This window comes from Ziziphus jujuba, chromosome 10, assembly GCF_031755915.1.
Source record: "Ziziphus jujuba cultivar Dongzao chromosome 10, ASM3175591v1".
Taxonomy (NCBI): domain Eukaryota; kingdom Viridiplantae; phylum Streptophyta; class Magnoliopsida; order Rosales; family Rhamnaceae; genus Ziziphus; species Ziziphus jujuba.
In genome coordinates, this window is record NC_083388.1 from 1,579,118 (window position 1) to 1,599,393 (window position 20,276).

Consider the following 20,276-nt stretch of genomic DNA (forward strand, 5'->3'; position numbering starts at 1 on the left):
AACGTTGCCAATTGGCAATTGACGCACACAAAATGTCTGTGACAAAACTAAAAAAAGTAGCCTCAAAATCCAACACACGCTTACATCATCCACCCAGAACTTTCGTCCTATAGACTTTGTCTTTGTTCAATGTTGTTACATTCCAATCTCTCTATAAGTTCTCTACCTAATCCTTTCTTTTACTATTTCTTTATATGTAATTAATAATTTATATTTATTATTTTACTAAGCCAAACACCCCCAAAATCCAATCCCGTATAGAATAAAAAGAAAGCACAAGCTCCATTTCCAACTAGCAGTGGGGCTTTCTACTATATTGATATTCTGATTCAACCTCTTAAGACCTTGTTTTCAGGTAATTGTTTCTCTTTGTTATTTCATTTTAGAGAATTATATGAGCAAATCCAGCAAAAGCACGTGCCCTGTGTCATGATTTTCATTTCAAACGTGCGCTCCACTTTGTTTAATTATATGCTCATTGCCATCTTACATATCCATATAATCAATATCTATTTCTATTTCTTTTCCCCACTTCGTATCATATTAATATACAGCGCAACTAATTTTTCCCAATTTTTAAATAAATGTTCTTATTCCATTTTGTTTGGATCATAATAAAATTTGTTGCTTGCCTTACCTCTCATGAATTAATTACCTGTCTTCTTCTTTTTTCTTTTTTTTCTTTTTTTGTTTTTTTTGTTTTACATAATAGAGATTAAAAATAAATTAGAAAAGTACCTAATGAGAGCAGATAATGTAAATAAGTAAATAGTAAATAAAAATAGTTAGCGTGTGACATATAAAAGAAACAAAAATAAGAATGAAAAGAATCCAAGCGTGTGAAGTAGTAATATTTTTGTTGCCAATTTTTGCCAGATAATATACCACTAATGCGAGTATAATTCCATATTCACCCCTTGTGCAACGCGGTTTTCTTTCCCTTTTTATGCGTTAGAAATCTTGAATCTTACACTCTCTGCCAGCTTCTTCTCTGACCCTCCGTTGCCTTCTTTCTTTCAGGCCAAATAGACTCTGCTTTGAGGTTTGAGCTCCAAAAAAACACAAGAACAACATGACCGACCGAGTCCACCCTCAGGACGACTCAGCTCCACTCGCTCACCCCTCAACGACGTCATCTCCAAACAACTCCTCAGAGTTTCCCAAACGCCCCTCCCCTCCGTCACCGGAAAAGCCTGTTCCACCTCCCGGAACATACGTCATCCAAATCCCCAAAGATACAGTCTACCGCGTTCCTCCGCCTGAAAACGCCAAGAAGTATCAGCAACTCTCTCGCCGGAAATCCAACCGTCGACCCTGCTGTTGCTGCTGCCTCTGTTGGCTCCTCGGCCTCATCGTCATCCTCATTGTCCTCGCCGGAATCTCTGCTGGAGTTCTCTACCTCGTGTTCCGACCTGAATCGCCGAAGTACACTGTCGATGATGTATCCATCAAGGGGATCAACCTCACCTCGTCGTCGTCTTCGTCGGTTATATCTCCAACGATCGACGTGGAGGTCCGAGCCGAGAATCCGAACGACAAGATTGGGATCTACTACGAGAAAGATAGCTCCGTCAGGGTTTATTTCTCGGATGTGAAACTGTGCGACGGCGTTTTGCCCAAGTTTTATCAGCCTTCGAACAACGTGACGGTTTTCAAGACGACGTTAGCGGGTTCGGGCATTGAGTTCACGGAGAGCGTGCACAAGTCGCTAAGGAGTGCTCAGAGCCAAGGGAGGGTGCCCCTGGAGTTAAAACTGAGAGCGCCCGTAAAGATAAAAGTGGGGTCCGTGAAGACGTGGACGATAACGGTGAAGGTTAACTGCGATATAACGGTGGATAAGTTAACGGCGGAGGCCAAGATTGTTTCCAAGAAATGTGATTATGATGTGGATTTGTGGTAGAAAAAAAGTGAAAGAATTGTTGTAGAATAAGGAAATTAGAAATTAGAAATTGGATTCATATATATATTTATATATAATTTTTTTTTCTTTGCTTTTCTTTTTTGGTTAAATTTGATTTTATACAGAGGTGTTGTAGAAATTATACATTGATAGAACGTTATTTTATTAATTTAATAAACAAATTGGTCATAGAAGAAGAGATATAGATGTTTTGGTTTCGGTTGATTTATATTTAATTCTATGATTTACTTGGTGCAATCTTTTATTTGAATAATTTTCGTTTTCTAAATACTTACATTTTTAAAACATAATTTCTAATTATGATGCACAAATATAACAACTAACCCAATGCTTTTCCTAGAATTTTTGAGTCTACAAACACTTGTACAAGGAACTTTTTTTTCTCAAAAGATCAAAAAGGAAAAAAGAAAACACTATGACATAATAATGGAAGAAATTCAAATGTTACAACAAATCTCAACTGCTATAAACTTGCTTGTTTAGTGCTTTACGTCATTTGAGAATCACGATGGCCAAGTCTTGATGACAAATTCAAAAAAACGAAGGTTTCCACAAAGAGTCATATTGCAACAAAATTTAAATGCAAAAGGGCATTTATGTAATCTCAAAAGATAAAAAGCATGAATTATATTAAAAGGACAAATAATGTTTAAGTGTTATTTTATCGATGAAAAAAATATGTATAAATTAAATAAACATAAAATGAAACTTCTAAAAGGCAAATCAAACTTATACAAGTCAATAAAAAAATATATCACATTAGCTGATAATTATTGATGTGGGTATAACTGGCAAAATAGACATGTGCATCAGACTTCACAAAAACACAAATGTTGTGGGGGAAAGAAAGGGAGACAAAACGTTTACAACATTTGAATGCATTTCAAGTTATGGACATTTTAAAGCAAAATGTGGAGTCCTTTATCTGAGTTCCTATAAATAGTTACCCAAAAAACCACTGTACAGGTATTCCTCATTTAGCATAACACTCCATCCGCCCTTGTAATAATCTACAACAAATTCACACCCCCCATTTTTAACACCTCCAACTTTTACATGATTCTCATCACCTCCTTTTTATTTTCTCCTTAAATTTAATATAAAACTTGGAACCAGTTTCTTTTATTCTTCTCTCATATACAAATTCCAGCTTCTGTTGTCCTTGCATGTGAGATTAGTTTGTGCTCTATATATGCAAAAAGCAGAATTTCCATGCAATGAACCCTCTGCTCTGTATCAAATCTATCTTCCCAGTGGAATAACTTTAATATGGTTGAGACTTGACATAGCTACCCTTGGCATCTTGGATGGCCTTATTAAGTGCTGCATACATCTCAACAGAAGAGTGTGCATATTTTTCTAACTGCCGAAAAAATCCCTCCAAGCTTGATTGGAAATGATCGAAACCAGAAATGAAGTCTTCTGAAACTTCATCCCTCAACATATTAACTGCTGAGTCACTATTATTATCAGCCTTCCATGGTGCGCTCTTCCCCTCTTTCTTTTCCTGACGTGGTAAAAAGCATGCAGTTTCAGCAGCCAAACTCTTTATAGAATCTACTAACTCCTTGCCGTGTAATGGCTCAAGCTTTTCCAACCATACACCACAGGTGACATATATTGGGGGACCTAAATTTCTCCATGACTGAACTTGTGGTCTTCTTTTTCTCTTGGTAGACCCTTGTGGAATAGAGACGCATTTTAAAAGCCAACCATTTATTGCCTGAATATAGAACTTTTGAGCACCAATCCACTTGTTGAAACTTGATGATAAAGTGCTAAGTTCATTTTCAAGATGGGCAGTAATCTGTCGACGTGATTCTGACTGCAAATAGATTTTCGTGTTTCCATTGGTGTATGCTATTTTGATAATTTCAAACTGAAGCTTGTGGCATTCAAACATCACATCCCACATCCGACTTAACCTATCATTGGAAAGATTTCAAAATTGCAGCAATTCATATCAAGATACAAAATACAAAATATGCTTTTTATAAGAAACTGAACAAATACTATATGTGCTTAAATATAAACTATTAGAACAACAAATAAAGATAACTGTTTATCCCGTAGTTAAGAGATGCTCAGTCCAAAAAGAAATATATTCACGTCACCATATGTCTATGCTGCAAACAAGACATAAAGTAAGCACCAAAGAAAGGAGGAAGAACTGAGACACATACCCTTCAATTAACTCCTCAAGTTGAGGCTGGAGTTCTTTGTCCCGTAAATCCTCAATCCTCTTTGAGATAGAGTCAATTCTATGAATAGCAACTCTTATTCTTGAATGCAGATCCTTGACAACAGCACGTGTTTTATCAATTCTATGAGAACTTTCTCCATGTGATTCTAGCTGCCTTAAAATCTTACATTTCATATCATAGTCCCTTCTGACCATCCCACTAGCCTGATATAGAAGATCCATAAGGCAATTAAAAATGATTGTCAGGGAAATCCATTTACCCTATCAATTACAGAAACTAGAAACATATAGCTAGTTAACAAATCAGCAACGCAGATTCAGAGGTCATACATCAAAAAGTTAATGATATACATGTTGAAGTGGAATTACTTTTGACTCATGGATAGAAACGCTAACACTTCCCCAAGCACAAAGTTCCATATCATCTCTGCATATATTGTAATTATGTTGTTTTAAAATAGGTAGCATCACTAGATTTCGTTAACTAGGGGCTCATACTCTATGGAACTTACAAACGCACTATGAACATCTGTTGTCTATGAATGTTAATAAATAAGTATATTCTTAAATGGATTTAATATGATAAAATGAGAAATTTCTCAAACAGAAAGGCTGAATAAATAGAATAGAAGAATGTATATAGATTTCGTTTAAAAGTGGTTATACAGATTTTGTGCTTTCAAATTTTTAAGTATTAATCATACCTTGACTTCATCATAGAGTTTCCTCTCCCATGCATATAATCTATCTAAAGTTGAGGCATGACTGCCTGAGATCATGCAGATATTCTCAAATATGTCACCAGTAAACTCTTCTATATTGTCTTTAGAGTTTGCTCCCAAAGGATTCCTAGATGAAGATGATCTAGATGATGTCGTCCTATGCCAGGTCAAGTACTTTATCGAAGTTTGAGCAGCCTCTGATATGGACACGGATAGAATATCAGTTACATAATAAACGCACCAATATTATTTAAGAGCAGGACAGAATCTGTATTCAATGTAGTTACATAGGGGAGGAGCCAAACCATTCAAAGAAAATATGAGATGTTTTAAAGCATTTGAAATAAACACTTTATACTCGATAAAATTATCCAACAATAAACACATTTTCTGTCATACAGTAATCTAATGAATGATAAAAATAAAAATCTTAGAAACATATATCTTAAAAAGAGTAAAAGAGGACATAATTTGCTATAGACAATTAAATTTCACACGAGTTACTTTCTATAACTGATGATATTATCCTGATGGAAACAACCAATTGAGGACAACAAAAAGGACCATGAATGGTAATCTTCTGAAGCCAGCTATATATACTTATACCATACAAAAAATAATGCAAGATATCGTCAATAATCAAAATAAGGATAGAAGGATAACGAAGAGGACTGGAATGCAGTTATTGGTTTCACATATCCCAAGTGTACTTGTATAATTACATAATATTTTATGTTGGGAATTCAAGATAGTACATATGAGTAAGGACATGTAATGTGACATAGACGTATAGATACTACAAAAAGAATCATGAGATGTGCAGAGAAAAACGATATCTATAATTACTTGTAACATATAAATTAAAAAAAAAAAAATTCTAGACATCCCTGAATTAACAATCACCATCACCATTTACACCCCAACATTATCTCTGATGCCTTTGCAACATGAAAGGCCAAAGTAATTTCAGACATATAGACATGGGGACTTACCTTCTTGAAACTGACTTGGATCATCCCCACAAGAGAAGCAGGCCTTCAAAAACGTAGATGCCATAGACCCACCTGGTACAACAAAGGATCAAAATCTGAGTCATTAAGCTAAAGTAACTCGTGATTTGTCCAAGTAGGGCATACCGAATGCATTCTTGAAAAATTTTAATAAAATTACAAACTATTGTCCTGAACCTTGTTATACAACCCTTTTAAAATGAATAACTCAAACAATCTTGAAGGAATAATTCATCTTGAGCAGTGGAGAGAGATCTCTTACTTTCTTTAGGTGGGATTATTGGACGGAAATGCAACTTATTTGCTTCAAGCATTCTTGGAACTTCTTTTCCAGATTCAGAAGCTTTTATAAATAGAAATTCAATATCTTTAATGCTTGAAAAGAAATCTTTAGGGGCAATCTTGGTTTCTATGCAATCATCTTTTACTTCTGTCTTATTTTTGTCAGCCTGCACGGCAACTACTGAGGTTGTGGCTCTTAATGGAGACAGATCAGGAGATTTGCTTTTTTCCCCATTCAAGAACTCAGATTCTGAAGCGACATTTCCTGCTGGAGGCAGGGTAGGTGAAACATTCGCTTCACCATGATCATCTACTCTATTAAGATTTTTAAAACTTCGGACCAAAGTATCAGTGGAAGGCTCCTCAAATTCATCGTCAGAATCCTGAGATTCTTCCTCCCCATGAGTAGAAACCTTTTCTTCTTCATCTTCTAGATCAGGAATTCCCTCTTCTTCCCTAAGCCGTCTTATATCATCCACATTTTCAAATCCTTGGCTCATACCCTTGCCCATGCCTTCTTGGAAAGAAAAATCATGATCAATTGGATGGAAAAGACCAAAGTAATCCCATGGTTGAGCTCCAGGTGGGAGAGGAGGATCTTCAAATGGTGAGATTTCAGGCCTATCAGTGGAATGAGGAGTAGTATTTTGTGGGGTACTTGATGAAGTTACTGTACCCACAACTGGCAAAGAAGGTTTTTCTTCAACCTTTTTGGAAGTACCACCCCTGAATTTCATGTGATTTGCCTGAAATCGAGAAGAGTTAGGAGGAGAAGGAGTCGACAATATTTCAGTTGCATCTACACGTTGCGACACAGATGGAGAAGAAAATGAGAATTGAGAAAGTGTCTTCTCGGTTAGAGCAAGAGGCTCTGGTGTTGCAGTAGTTGATGTGTACAACGAAGATTCAACTTGAGCTTCAGGTTGAACAAATTTTCTAATAGCCACACCAGTGTTCCTTAGCGACTGAATATATGTAACATGTGCTGCTGCTAATGAACACCTGCCATCAAGTGCTTGCCTTACAAATTTCTTCCTTTCGCGACATAGCTGCAGAGCTTTGTCTTCCTCTATTCTAGAGCTCGAGACCCCCATTTTCCAAAACCTCACCGTTAAATGCACCTCTTCTTACATGATATGGACATAATCTTCTACCTAGAAATTTGGTAAACACATTAAAAAACGGAAAAAGTAAATTGTATTTCAATCCATATAGCCAAAAGAAAGCCTTCCTCCCTAAGACCTTGGATAAGAAAACCAGTAATAGTATATGATGCAGCTCAAATGCACATTATAGCTCACCTTGCTTCTGTTTTAGAAGACACAAACAACAAAAATCCAGAGTTACAATGACTTTAGAAAAGAGGGGGGAAAAGACTAGTTTTTCAACCAATTAATCCATTATCCCTTATCTTTCTTAAATAATCAAGTAATATATATGGGAATAATACCAACTGCCAATGAACATAAAAGGGACAGAGTGGAAGCACGGGTTCAGAAACCTTCTTTTAAATGTTCAACTGAGCAAGCAACATTGCAAGCAAATTGAGAGAATTAGCAAAACACAATCAGAAGTTATAATTAAACAAAAGCATTAAGCATTGAAACTTGCAATCAAGAGGAAAGGAAAAAAACCTGAACCTAAAGTTAAAGCAACCAATAAGAGTAAACCAGCATCAGCAGTGATGAGAAAGAAGGAAACATCAGTTTGAACTTTTTGCTTGCTAAGGAAACTTTTTGAGGGGATATATCTTCATTTCAAGTTCTATTTCCCTCATCCATTACCAAATCCAACATAACGGTCAGAGACCCAACATAGAAGAACAACAAACAAAGGAATTTGTTTGCAAATTCAAAAAAATTTGGTATAGAAAGAAGAAAAGGTATCTCAATGAATATTCATAAAAAGCTCCCTCGAAAGCAAGCATCAAAAGCTATGGAACTTTGAAATTTCACATTAATTTAACTTCCCATCTCAAAACTTATCCCAAAGAATCATAAACATAAGCCAAGTATCTTTGTTTTGATTAACCAAAACCCCAAAACCGACCAAAGAAGGGAAGAGATGGAGGGAGGGAAAGATACCTCAAATAGAGGAACCGAAACCCAGTGGAGTGAATCAATTTGCAACAAAAACATATAAACTTAAAGGTCCAATCTTCACAGGAAACAGCCAGAATTTCTGCAATTCAATACCATATAATTCATCACGAAAAAATAAAACAAGCAAAATCCTAGAAACTGAAAAAGACCCAACTTTTGAACCTTCAGTTAAAATACCTATGAGATTGACAGAAGAACCCAAATCCAGAAACAGCATGAGCAATCCAAATTCCCCAAAAAAAAAAAAAAAAAACACAAACCCAATAGAAATTCGATCCAAAAAAAGTAAAATTGACTTGAAACAAAATAATAATAATAATAATAAGGCAGAGTCCAAGTATACCCCAGAAGTGAAATCTAGTTAAAAGGGTATACGATGATTTGCTTGGATTTCAGAGTAGCAGCACACCAGTCCAGAGGATCCTTGAGAAGAGTGTATTGAGTTTCAGAGGAGAGAGAAAAAAGAATAAACAGAAATTTAACTTTTTATTTTTATTTTTTCTTTTACAGAGAGAAGATAAAAATAAATAAAGAAAGAAAGTATTTTTAAGGAACGGTAGGAGTAAGAGAATAGAAAGAGAAGAGAAGGCGTTTGAGTAATGGGTATGGAATCTGACCGACTCGTGGCTGCTTCCATGCAAAAACGCACAAACACATAAAACACAGACTTTGCTGATTCGACTCTGGACCCCACTCCCCACTTCCACCGTCTTTTACTTTTATTCTTCCGTGCTTTCCACGCGCCTTTCCTTTTCATTATTGTTTATAATTTACAATTATGATAAACAATCCGGTGAATTACACCAAATATTTCTTTTAATTTATGAGTTTTTATAGATTTTTTTTCTATTTTTCTGAAATTATGTAAAAATGTTTTTTCGTATATATATATATATATATATTATATGCAATGGGCGTGATGATTGTGAAATTGAATGAGGAAAGGACCACTTCAGCTATCTTTTTAATCAATTCTAATTAAAGTTACTCTCTTTTTTGATCAGATCAAATCATTACAATTTTTTTTTTTAAAAAAAAACAACTGTATAAAGTTAGCATTTGAAAACAAATTCCTACGTTTTCTTCTTCATTCATATATATATATATATATATATATATGCGACAGTCTTATATTTGGCAAATGCCTTTTTTGAGAAATCATCTCAAATTATGATTTAAAAAATAATAATTTTTACTACTAATTTGTCTCCCGCGATTTCTACTCTCTTTTCTCAACTTCTTAAGATCCAAACATTGGAATCTTATTTTTTTTTTTTTAAATTAACATACATAATATATATATATATATATATATTCTAATTCAGATTCTTTTATCGTCTCAAAGTTAATTAAAATTAACCAATGTAAAATTTTTTCATTGGAATAAAAAATATTCCGAATTTGAATAAAATTCTTGGTTGATCAATAAAGGCTGTCATTAAAGGGTTGGTGAAAGATTGAGAAAGATTGGCAAAGAGAACCTGGTAAAGCAAAGAATAAGTTTAAAACGTTGATCAAAAAGTGAGATCAAGCATTGGATGGGTTGTCGGTTGGTATAATTGAACACAAAAGATTATGAGCAAGCAGTATATATACTCTTGATCCCAGAAAAGGTTAAAGAAAAGCGAGTATAAATCTCTTTTAATGTGGCTCACACACCTGCTTTAGAGAAAGCTTCTTTTAATTGGCAGTCTTTTTTATTAAACTAATTGATCTAATTGAGCAAAGTGACAAGTTGTATGGTGTCAACCAAAATGAAAAGTAGATTCCTCAAACCCCTCACAAATACATAAAATAAAGTTTGAAGATTCTAATTAATTTAGCATTAGATTATTTAAAGTATTTTGGATTTGATTCCCTCTTGACCATCAATATTTTTATAAACATCTTCTTCTTGAAGTTAATTAAGTAATCGATATTTCATAGTTATTAAATTAGCCAGAAAGCTCTCCCCATTGCCTAGTAAAAAGTAATTTACTATTGTAATAGTAGTTTTGTTGTGCAGTAGAGTTTGGATTAATTCTTATTGTCTTGTGGAACAATTGTTTTTTATTTTTTATTTTTTCGGTGAATTCCTATGGAACAATTCATGTAGGTCAAAAGCTATCTAATTTTTTGCATTAGGTCATAGATTTGACCATGCATTTTTTTTTTCTTTTAACATATTTTATTTTCTCCCCAGCGTTTACTTGGGTAGGTAGAAGAAGTAAACATTTTACCACCAAAATTGTCTGCCTTGTAACTCAATGTAGTAATTAGGTCATTGAGAATGACAAAGGTCGAGTTCCAAAAGCAGATCCAATACCATTCAATGAATAGTACAAACATCACATGAGCACTAAATTTATTTTTAGTAACTTTCTGATCCAGGTGCTATATTAAAAATTAGAATTAGATGGGATTGGCTCGGTTTCATACTATTGACAATCATACATGTAAGATGAAGGAAAAAAAATATTGTAAATAATAATAAAAAAAATGTTATGGTAAAAATTTTAATTGTAAGAAAATAAATGGAGTACATATGCAATTAAGTAAAGACTAAATGCATGCAAATAAGAAAAAGTTATCTATCACTTTATGGTTAAATTTTGGGTAGACAAAACTAATAATTCTGATTTCATAAGTATTACTACTTTATTTATTAAATTAATTACATTTTTATTAGATTAAATTTGTTTAATTACTCAAGTTCTCATTATTGTCTTCTTTTTATTTACTTTCCCCCCCCAATATTTCGCCAAAAGGAGTATATCTTATAAGATTCTCATTATCTGGTTGTAACCCACATTAACACTAAGAAAGACGTCAAGTGTAAAATGTATTAGGATTTTTTGCTTTCACAAAGATACTAAAAAGACATCATAGCAAAAAGAAAGACTAAAAGGCAAACCATAAATGAAAAGGCTGATAAGTTGTGGTTGATAGGTTTGAGGATTAAAAAGTAAAAGAAACTAATAAATTTCCCCAACAAAAAAAAGCAAAAAAGAAAAAGAAAAAGAAAAAAGTTGAAAGGAAATGGTGTAAGTATGCATGTGATTAGGATCCAAAGAGATCTAGAAATGAATTCTCATGGACCATACAAAAATTGAATTGGATAATTAAAAAGTGATTTTTAATTTTGTCAACCATCAAAAGCGCCAAAAGACATGATGAGTCTTACCATGTGTCTTATGCTCCATCAAATGTTGTCAGGACTTGGAAGTTTTGGATTTGGGCAGCAGCTTTCATCCAGCAACACAAAATCACTTTCTCACCCTGCGCTTCTCTTTTTATTATTCTAATTAATTAATTATTTATTTATTTTTTGGTTCTCTGCATTCTTTTAATTTAATTTTAAATGCGTGTTATATCTAGGAAGGAAAAATTTTCCAATATATAGTACAAAAATAAAATAAAATATTTACATTTTATAAAATTTTGTTGACAAAAATATGTAAAATTTTGCTGATATACTATCAATTTTGGAAATATTTATTAAATCTCTATCTCACTTTCTGAAAAGTGGTTTAAGTATGAAAAATAATATGGACATGAATAAACAAAATTTTATTACGTTGTATGAAAAATAATATGGACATGAATAAACAAAATTTTATTAGATTCATGTTAATAAAAGAATTGTTATATTACCAAAAAATAAAAATAAAAGAACCAAAGAACTGTTTTCTTTTCCTTTTTTTTTTTTTAAAGTTATTTTTACTTGTGTAAAAAATAGTTGATTCAGCAAAACAGTAACTTTGGGGCCCATAAGATTGGGAAGAGAATGGAGTAGCCCAAGTAATGAAAGGGCCTAAGCCTCAAAAAGCCCGTTATGAGTTAAAAAAGGCCTTTAACAAGGAGAGCCGTTAAGCCCATTTACAACTTCAAATATACTATCAAAGATATGTAAAATTTTACTCACAAAGATATGTAAAATTTTGCTGATATACTATCAACTTTGGAAATATTTATTAAATCAATATCTCACTTTCTGAAAAGTGATTTAAGTATGAAAGTATGAACTTTGGAAATATTTATTAAATTTATATCTCACTTTCTGAAAAGTGATTTAAGTATGAAAAATAATAGGGACATGAATAAAATTTTTTTTCATTCCATTCATGTTAATAAAAGAGTAACTTTGGGGCCCATAAGATTGGGAAGAGAATGGAGTAGCCCAACTAATGAAAGGGCCTAAGCCTTAAAAAGCCCATTATGAGTTAAAAAAAGACCTTTAACAAGGAGAGCTATTAAGCCCATTTACAACTTGGGAATTTGGCCCAATACCCTCACAGGACGAGGTTAATGATTTTTGCCCTCTCATTTGATTTTTTTTTTCTACCTTTCAATATCTATTTTAACTTTAAAATAAAAAAAAATTACTTACATATTCTTATATTTTAAACAAAACAAAAATTTACTTTTTCTAAACAAAGTTGTTTTTACACGAATATACACAAATACAAAAAACCAAAGTTGCCGTGGAAAAACCAAACAAAATTTCATCTCATCTCAGCACTGTCCGAGGTAATTGTTTGAATATTTTTGTTTATTTGTTGCCGTGGGACCGGTGTAGGTTTGTTTTTGTGTGGATTTTTAGCCTTGCCGTGGACCCGTGTGCGTTTTTATTTTTATTTTTTGTGTTTATTTGTTGCCTTACCGTTAAATACTTACAAATTTAGAACAATGAGACATTAAAACTTATGAATTGTGTTTAGTTTTTAGAACCGGTTAAAAATGTGAAATTTTTGAAGATTTAGGTTTTTGTATGGAAATTATTATAACCTAGGTTTTAGGATAGATTGATATTGGGTATTAGTAGGAAATGAAGAGAGGAAAAAAATGGGACCGGTTTGGCCTTGAACGGTGGCCGGAGGTGGGAGAAACAACCGGGTCAAGAATCGGATTGGAACCGGTTCAAGCGGGTTCGGGTCAACCCAGACAAAGGTTGAAGATGGATCGAACGACATGTCGTCTAGGATGAACGACACCCAGACGACACGTCGTTTTTAATTTTTTTTAATTTTTTTGGGTTCCATCGACATCCCTGAGCATGGAAAATAAACAAAGGATGAAGGCAGGGAAATCAATGAATTTGATGAAGAATAATGTTAGTTTGTAATAAAAAAACATAATATATGTATATATATATATATTTGTTACAACTTAGGGATATAAGGATTTTTACCCTGATCGAAGTTTAAATCCTTAAGCTAAAGGTGTTATCTCACTAGTGCATAATACTCAAACTCTGTCTAGAAAATTGCTTTTGTGGGTTGAAAAGAAGAATTTTTTAAAAAATGTACTTGACCTTTAGGAAACTAATTATATTTCTTTTTGGATTTGTATACAGATAAATCCTTGACCCTAAACTAATTATACAGATAAAATAAATATAAAGTGAATGATTTGTATAGCATATATAGGTGTCGGTAGGTCTGAGCTTTTATAACCAAATCAGGTTAAACACAAGCAGTATGGGGAAGAGATGTAGCTACATTAGTTGACATACTCATATAGAAGTGGTGGACATGTTGCAGTCCAGCTTAACCTATATGTTCAGATTATAGTCTGCAACTTTCTGTGCACATTTTTTAGACATATATTGTATGGTAAGAAATAATTAGATATTACATGAATATGATATGTATATATACAGTATAAGGGCTGCTTTTGATTGGCTTATAACAATTTGTCTATTGCGTAGCTTCTATGTAGTCTTCCACCTCTATTCTTCACTTTCTTGTTTTTCTATTTTGGGTGAATTGACTACTTCCTCTCCAGTCATTTCAATATTTCACTTTATCTGCTTCTGCATGTAGCATCATAATTGGCCACAATTGTGGGTTGCTTTATTAAAACCCCACTTTAGACTATAGCTGCATTAGAAATCTTAGTTGCTTTTCAGACCTTCTTTTTTCTTTTAAGTTTTTTCTTCTTCCTTTTTGCTAGGGTAATTTATTACTAAAAATCAGTACTTGGAGATAAGAGAAAAATACTTTATGATTAATTAGAATTGAAGTTGAGAATTCCAGAGTTAGTACTTTCTAAAGGTATAGATATATATATATATATATATAGAGAGAGAAGATCGGTGCATAAAATTTTAGGTACATGGTTAGCTAGAAGCAAACACGCAAACACTTTATCCCCAAAAAAGAAAAAAAAAATTAAAGAAGAAGAAGATAGAAAGATTTAGAAGTAACACACTGCTATACAGTAAATGTTCAGTAAATGTTTTGTAGATGGCATACACAATATCCTTAGGAAGAGAGCGTATGAAATTGAGGATTGCGGATATTTATATATGTATGTATACATAGTTGACAATGTGGTTAAAGGTAGATAAAAGTTTATTAATGTTGTCAATGTACATTTGTAGGTTGTACTTTATAATGGCACCAAAGAGGAACATGCGATGTCAACCGAAGAAGGGAGTTAAGAAGGTGGAAAGTAAGAGACGTGGTGGTAGCACAGTAGCACCCGACTCTAAGCGTCGACGAACTAATAGGCAGAAATCCAAAGCTGAGACGGAAAACGCCAAACTTCGAGGGCACGTTCCACTTTCCTCTCCCCTATCTGATATGGTAAGTTTTATATTCATTTATGTTGTTTTATGCAGTAAATGATAAGACATATGTCAATATTTATTCATGAATGTGAAAACTCAAGAAAAACTTCACCCGATGGCCATCGGTAATTGCCAATAGGCCATCGGGATTTTTTTTAGTTCATTGTAGGTTGATTACCGATGGTTACATCGGTAATTACCACTTGTGCAAAAATGTGAACCCATATGTCTTAAGATTTAGTTGGAAATTATTATTATCAAGTTAGGGTGGAAAAATAGGGTATGATTAAATCGTTGATGTCAGTTCCATTTATGTAATTCATTTTGCAGCCCATCGATGCTCCAAAGGAACGGATCTTTCAGGATGCCGATATATTTAAAGTTAGGGCACATTCATTCGGGAATCCAATAGAAGCGAACAAAGTAATTACAAGTATCCTCACAAGTGAGCAGCTGAAAAAGTATAGAAAAACATGTTTTGGACACTTACTTGACATGAAGAACCTCCGGTTCTCTAGTCAGGTAGTGCATCACCTGCTTTGCAGACAAGTTGTGTCCAACAATCCAGAAGTACTGGAGTTTAACTTTGGCGGATCTGGAGTGCGGTTTACGAAGTGGGAATTCACATTCATTAGTGGCTTAAAGTTTTGTAGGTACCCTTCCATGTATGATATGCAAATTTCCAAAGGAAAGGAGCTGCTCACGAGGTTGCTAGATGACAGGACTGACTTGAAACCGCCCGAACTGGAACGACTATTCAAGGGTACACTTTTTGTGGATGATTGGGATGCTGTAAGAATTACGTTACTATATTTCTTAGTTCATGGTGTACTCGGAATGGATCCGAAGGTTCAAATAAATAGAAAATTCATTGATTTGGTTGCTGATATCGAGGTATTTAATTCCTACCCTTGGGGCATTCTGAGCTATAAAGAGACAATCAACTCATTCCACAATGCATTCCAGCATAGAGGACGTGCAGTAAAGAATAAATCACAGTATTATGACCTAAAAGGTTTTCCATTGGCGTTTCAGGTACGGTAATATATTTAATACATGTAGCGTTTACTTAAAAATTATATTTAATAACCTATAATGTATATTTTGTAGTTGTGGGGGTTTGAAGCAATCCCTGATTTTGGTAACCAATTTGCTGACCGGTGGGAAACCCGTTGTCCGAGGATCCTTGGATGGCATGCTACAAGTCAACCGAACCATTTTGCTGTCCATAATTGGTTCACCTCAAATAGCAATGTGAGACAAATTTTTTTTAGACTACATGCTACGACTACATTCAAGTTACATTACCATAGTCAGTTTCCAAATTTACTTTTTTTTTCCTTTCTTCATTTCATGTAGTATGTTGTGCACTGGAGGTTAGATGCTACCGATGAGGAGAAGACTATGGATTACTGACGAACAATAGCAGTTAACATACATGAAGTTCGCTACACGTCACCTCCACTTGTAGCACCAATAGCCACTGTTGGCGCTAAAGATGCATCCAAAGCTGAGGAGCATTCTAGTGGCCCTCCAGATGCTAATTTCAGGGTTACTTGCATGCAAATTTGTGTTTCATATGTTGTACTAATATATGTTGACTTATGTTTTGGATATTGATATTGATTAGCTTGCTTGCTTGGAGGCAAAATTTGATGAATTAAATAAAGAGATGGTAGCGTTAAGGATGATGCTTAGTTCTGTTATTGACCAACAAAAGCATCAGGTATCACTTAGACAACTTAGTATACTTTAGTGTTTCAGCATTATTAAATTATATATTGTAATTCAGGAATTATTTGTTGTTAGAGTTTGGGAACTGCAAAATAACCATTGTGTTTTGCAGGCCGAACATCATATGCACAGCCATTCACTGTCATCTTTGGTTCAACCATCATCCCCTGTGGCACCGTCATTTGGAGAGCAAGCCGAAGAATTTGATGCACCCATAGACGGTTCCAATGGTAGGAAGGAGGATGATGATTGTACTACACCGTTTGAGCCTATCGTACCTGGAGGACCCTATGTGGAGGATTCCTGGGTTTTGGTGCCGTATCGGCCTTTGCATTTCGGGTGGGATATCGGTGCTTCAGCTGACAGTCCACATCATGACCAATCAGCTGAGATTGAGGTGGAAGATTGGACGCATAACGTTGGTGAGACAAGCCGATTCAGTAAAGTTTACCACCAGTCACATCACGTCATCTCTCCTTACACCGACCCGTGTAAAAAGAAGGTCAAATTTAATCTTAATCGACATATTGATGCATCGAAGGAGAGGGAGTTCGATGAGTGGTATAGGGTGGCACCGAAGGAAGCAACTGTGTGTACATCTTATATGACGGTGGGAAAGAAATTTTTTGCTGAGCTACTTACCTCTGAAGGATGGTTGAATTCCGATGTAAGTTATATGCTTTATGTTCATGTAAAATCATTGTGTTCCTACGTTTGGAATGATGTTTTATTTATCACCTCGCACTTGTTACTTATTTCCTTTAATGTGGTTTTGCAGCATATTGACACTATTTTGTATTTCATACGAAAAAGGCTGTTTGAGAATGAGAAGATGTTCACCCACACCTGCACCATATTATACGTGTTATTTTGGGTAAAATGATGGGATGTTACTGCATTGCTTAATGTTATATTGATGATATTTTATATTGTATATATTTTTATTTGGCAGTCATCCATCAAAGGGCGTTATCCCATATGGAGGGCATCTTGTAGCACATATTCATGTGATGCGACCCTTTGTAGCTATGTGCGTGGGAAGTCACCCAAACCTAGCGTGCCGTGGCGGAGATGTGATTATGTAAGTCCCTACATATATTTAAAAAAATTCTCACTGAGTTTCCCATTTTGTGGATAATGAGGTTATGTTCTAATTTGTAGGTGTACATCCCTGTCAACAATGGAGGCGCGCATTGGTTGGCAGCATGTGTGGACTTGAAGGCCCGACATATTGATTTATACGATCCAAATATGGAAAATAAATATGTCCAGAATAAAGAGTTGAACAATGCGGAATGCCTTACGTATATGCTGCCTTACCTATTGAGGGATGGGGGATATTACGAGGAGAATCCGGACGTGCCTCCCACTTTAGAGCCATTCACGATGACCATGATCAAAGATGCACCCCGCCAAGATAATGGGTATGAATGTGTTGTCATTTCAAACAACTTCTATTGCTGCTGTTTTATTGTGGTTACGTGTGGAAATACATGTGGTTGGTTTTCATTAATGCTAATAATTAATGCTATTCTGCAGGGGTGATTGTGGCATCTACGCTTTGAAATTTATTGAATACAAGAGTAGTGAGGAGAATCCTTCATTTGGCCTGCAAGATAATATGTTTTTTAGAAAAAAATATGTTGTTGATTTGTACTTTAATAAACTTTCAATGTCGATCGTATGTTTGATGTTATGACACTCTATGCTAATGTTATCTTAATATGTTGAACCTATCTTTAGTAATGATAACTGTTGAAAAAAAAAAAAAAAAGAGAAAAGAAGACCCTCGGTTGTGATAAAAATTAAAGCAAAGATGATTACCGATGGTGCATCGATAATTCCCAATTCACCATCGGTAATTACAGAAACGCTTTCGGTAATATGAATTAACATTTTTTTTTTCTCCAAATACTCAGCTAATGGGGTGTTTCCGGCAACAACATGCAAATTATACATTCATCAATGCCCCCAAACATCAAAACCCAAATGTTCCGAAAATGTTCTCCAATTGGCAAAAATATTTAATTACCGTAGGTTTCGTCGGTAATTATCGAAACCCCTATGGTAATCACATATTACCAATTTTTTGGGCCCCATAAGTCCCCTTACGTGTGTTAAATGAAAAACCATGCAAAATATGGATTCTAAAATTATCCTAAGGAGGGAAAACCCCAAAATCTCTGAAAAATTTCTCAAATTGGCCAAAAAATTACGATGACTGTAGACCTTCGGTAATTCCCGATGAAATCTTCGGTAACCAGCATATACCCTCTGGAAAAATTACCGAAGGTTTTATCGGGAATTATCGAAACCCCTATGGTAATCACATTTTACCAATTTTTTGGGCCCCACAAGTCCCCTTACGTGTGTTCAACGAAAAACCATGCAAAATATGGATTCTAAAATTATCCTAAGGAGGGGAAACCCCAAAATCTCTAAAAAAGTTCTCAAATTGGCCAAAACATTACGATGACTGTAGACCTTCGGTAATTCCTAATGAAACCTTCGGTAACCAACATATACCCTCTGGAAAAATTACCGTAGGGGTCATCGGTAATTACCGAAACCCCAGTGGTAATCACATTTTACCAATATTATGGCCCCCACAAGCCCCATAATGTGTGTTAAATGATAAAACATGCAAAATATGGATTCTAAAATTATCCTAAGGAGAGAAAATCCCAAAATTGCTTAAAAATTTCTCAAATTGGCCAAAAAAAATACGATGACTGTAGACCTTCGGTAATTCCCGATGAAACCTTCGGTAACCAACATATACCCTCTGGAAAAGTTACCGAAGGTTTCATCAGGAATTACCGAAGGTTTACAGTCATCGTATTTTTTTGGCCAATTTGAGAACTTTTTAAGCAATTTTGGGATTTTCTCTCCTTAGGATAATTCTAGAATCCATATTTTGCATATTTTTGCATTTAACACACATTATGGGACTTGTGGGGTCCATAACATTTGTAAAATGTGATTACCACTGGGGTTTCGGTAATTCTCGATGAAACCTTCGGTAATTTTTCCAGAGGGTATATGCTGGTTACCGAAGGTTTCATAGGGAATTACCGAAGGTCTACAGTCATCGTATTTTTTGGCCAATTTGAGAAATTTTTAAGCAATTTTGGGGTTTTCCCTCGTTAGGATAATTTTAGAATCCATATTTTGCATGGTTTTTCATTTAACACACGTAAGGGGACTTGTGAGGCCCAAAAAATTGGTAAAATATGATTACCACAGGGGTTTCGGTAATTCCCGATGAAACCTTCGGTAATTTTTCCAGAGGGTATATGCTGGTTACCGAAGGTTTAATTGGGAATTACCGAAGGTCTACAGTCATCATAATTTTTTGGCAAATTTGAGAACTTTTTAAGCAATTTTGGGATTTTCTCTCCTTAGGATAATTTTAGAATCCATATTTTGAATGTTTTTGCATGTAACACACATTATGGGACTTGTGGGGGCCATAACATTGGTAAAATGTGATTACCACTGGGGTTTCGGTAATTATCGATGACACCTACGGTAATTTTTCCAGAAGGTATATGTTGATTACCGAAGGTTTCATCAGGAATTACCAAAGGTCTACAGTGATCGTAATTTTTTGGCCAATTTGGGAAATTTTTCAGAGATTTTGGGGTTTTTCCTCGTTAGAATAATTTTAGAATCCATATTTTGCATGGTTTTTCATTTAACACACGTAAGGGGACTTGTGGGGCCCAAAAAATTGGTAAAATGTGATT

At 34.6% G+C, this 20,276-nt stretch overlaps 2 protein-coding genes across 4 annotated transcripts; one reads left to right on the plus strand and one right to left on the minus strand.

The window, feature by feature from the left end:
* The first annotated feature begins 209 nt into the window (after positions 1-209).
* On the plus strand, positions 210-1,987 carry LOC107410459 (NDR1/HIN1-like protein 13). Its single transcript, XM_048467927.2, has 2 exons — positions 210-355; positions 1,021-1,987. Exon 2 carries the CDS (start codon positions 1,073-1,075, stop codon positions 1,898-1,900), a length of 828 nt encoding a protein of 275 aa, XP_048323884.2. The 5' UTR covers positions 210-355; positions 1,021-1,072; the 3' UTR covers positions 1,901-1,987.
* Positions 1,988-2,663: 676 nt separating this feature from the next.
* LOC107410455 (protein ROLLING AND ERECT LEAF 2) lies at positions 2,664-8,856 on the minus strand. 3 transcript variants are annotated; one of them, XM_016017887.4, is made up of 7 exons: positions 8,584-8,856; positions 8,223-8,319; positions 6,119-7,292; positions 5,839-5,910; positions 4,829-5,043; positions 4,105-4,328; positions 2,664-3,846 (listed from the first exon to the last, which is right to left on the minus strand). In XM_016017887.4, the coding sequence occupies exons 3-7, from the start codon at positions 7,230-7,232 to the stop codon at positions 3,186-3,188; spliced, it is 2,286 nt and encodes a 761-aa protein (XP_015873373.1). In that variant the 5' UTR covers positions 7,233-7,292; positions 8,223-8,319; positions 8,584-8,856; the 3' UTR covers positions 2,664-3,185. The 3 variants fall into 3 exon arrangements, with proteins under 3 accessions (XP_015873373.1, XP_015873374.1, XP_015873375.1); XM_016017888.4 differs by lacking the exon at positions 8,584-8,856 and adding an exon at positions 8,418-8,576; XM_016017889.4 differs by lacking the exon at positions 8,223-8,319.
* Between the last annotated feature and the right edge of the window lie 11,420 nt (positions 8,857-20,276).

Coding starts and splice junctions, on each gene's coding strand:
- LOC107410459 (XM_048467927.2), top strand. CDS start 1,073: ATGACCGACCGAGTCCACCCTCAGGACGACTCAGCTCCACTCGCTCAC.
- LOC107410455 (XM_016017889.4), bottom strand. CDS start 7,232: ATGGGGGTCTCGAGCTCTAGAATAGAGGAAGACAAAGCTCTGCAGCTA. Junction 5,044..5,838: donor TCCAAGTCAGTTTCAAGAAG/GTAAGTCCCCAT, acceptor TGTCCATATCAG/AGGCTGCTCAAACTTCGATA. Junction 3,847..4,104: donor CTTGAGGAGTTAATTGAAGG/GTATGTGTCTCA, acceptor TTCCAATGATAG/GTTAAGTCGGATGTGGGATG.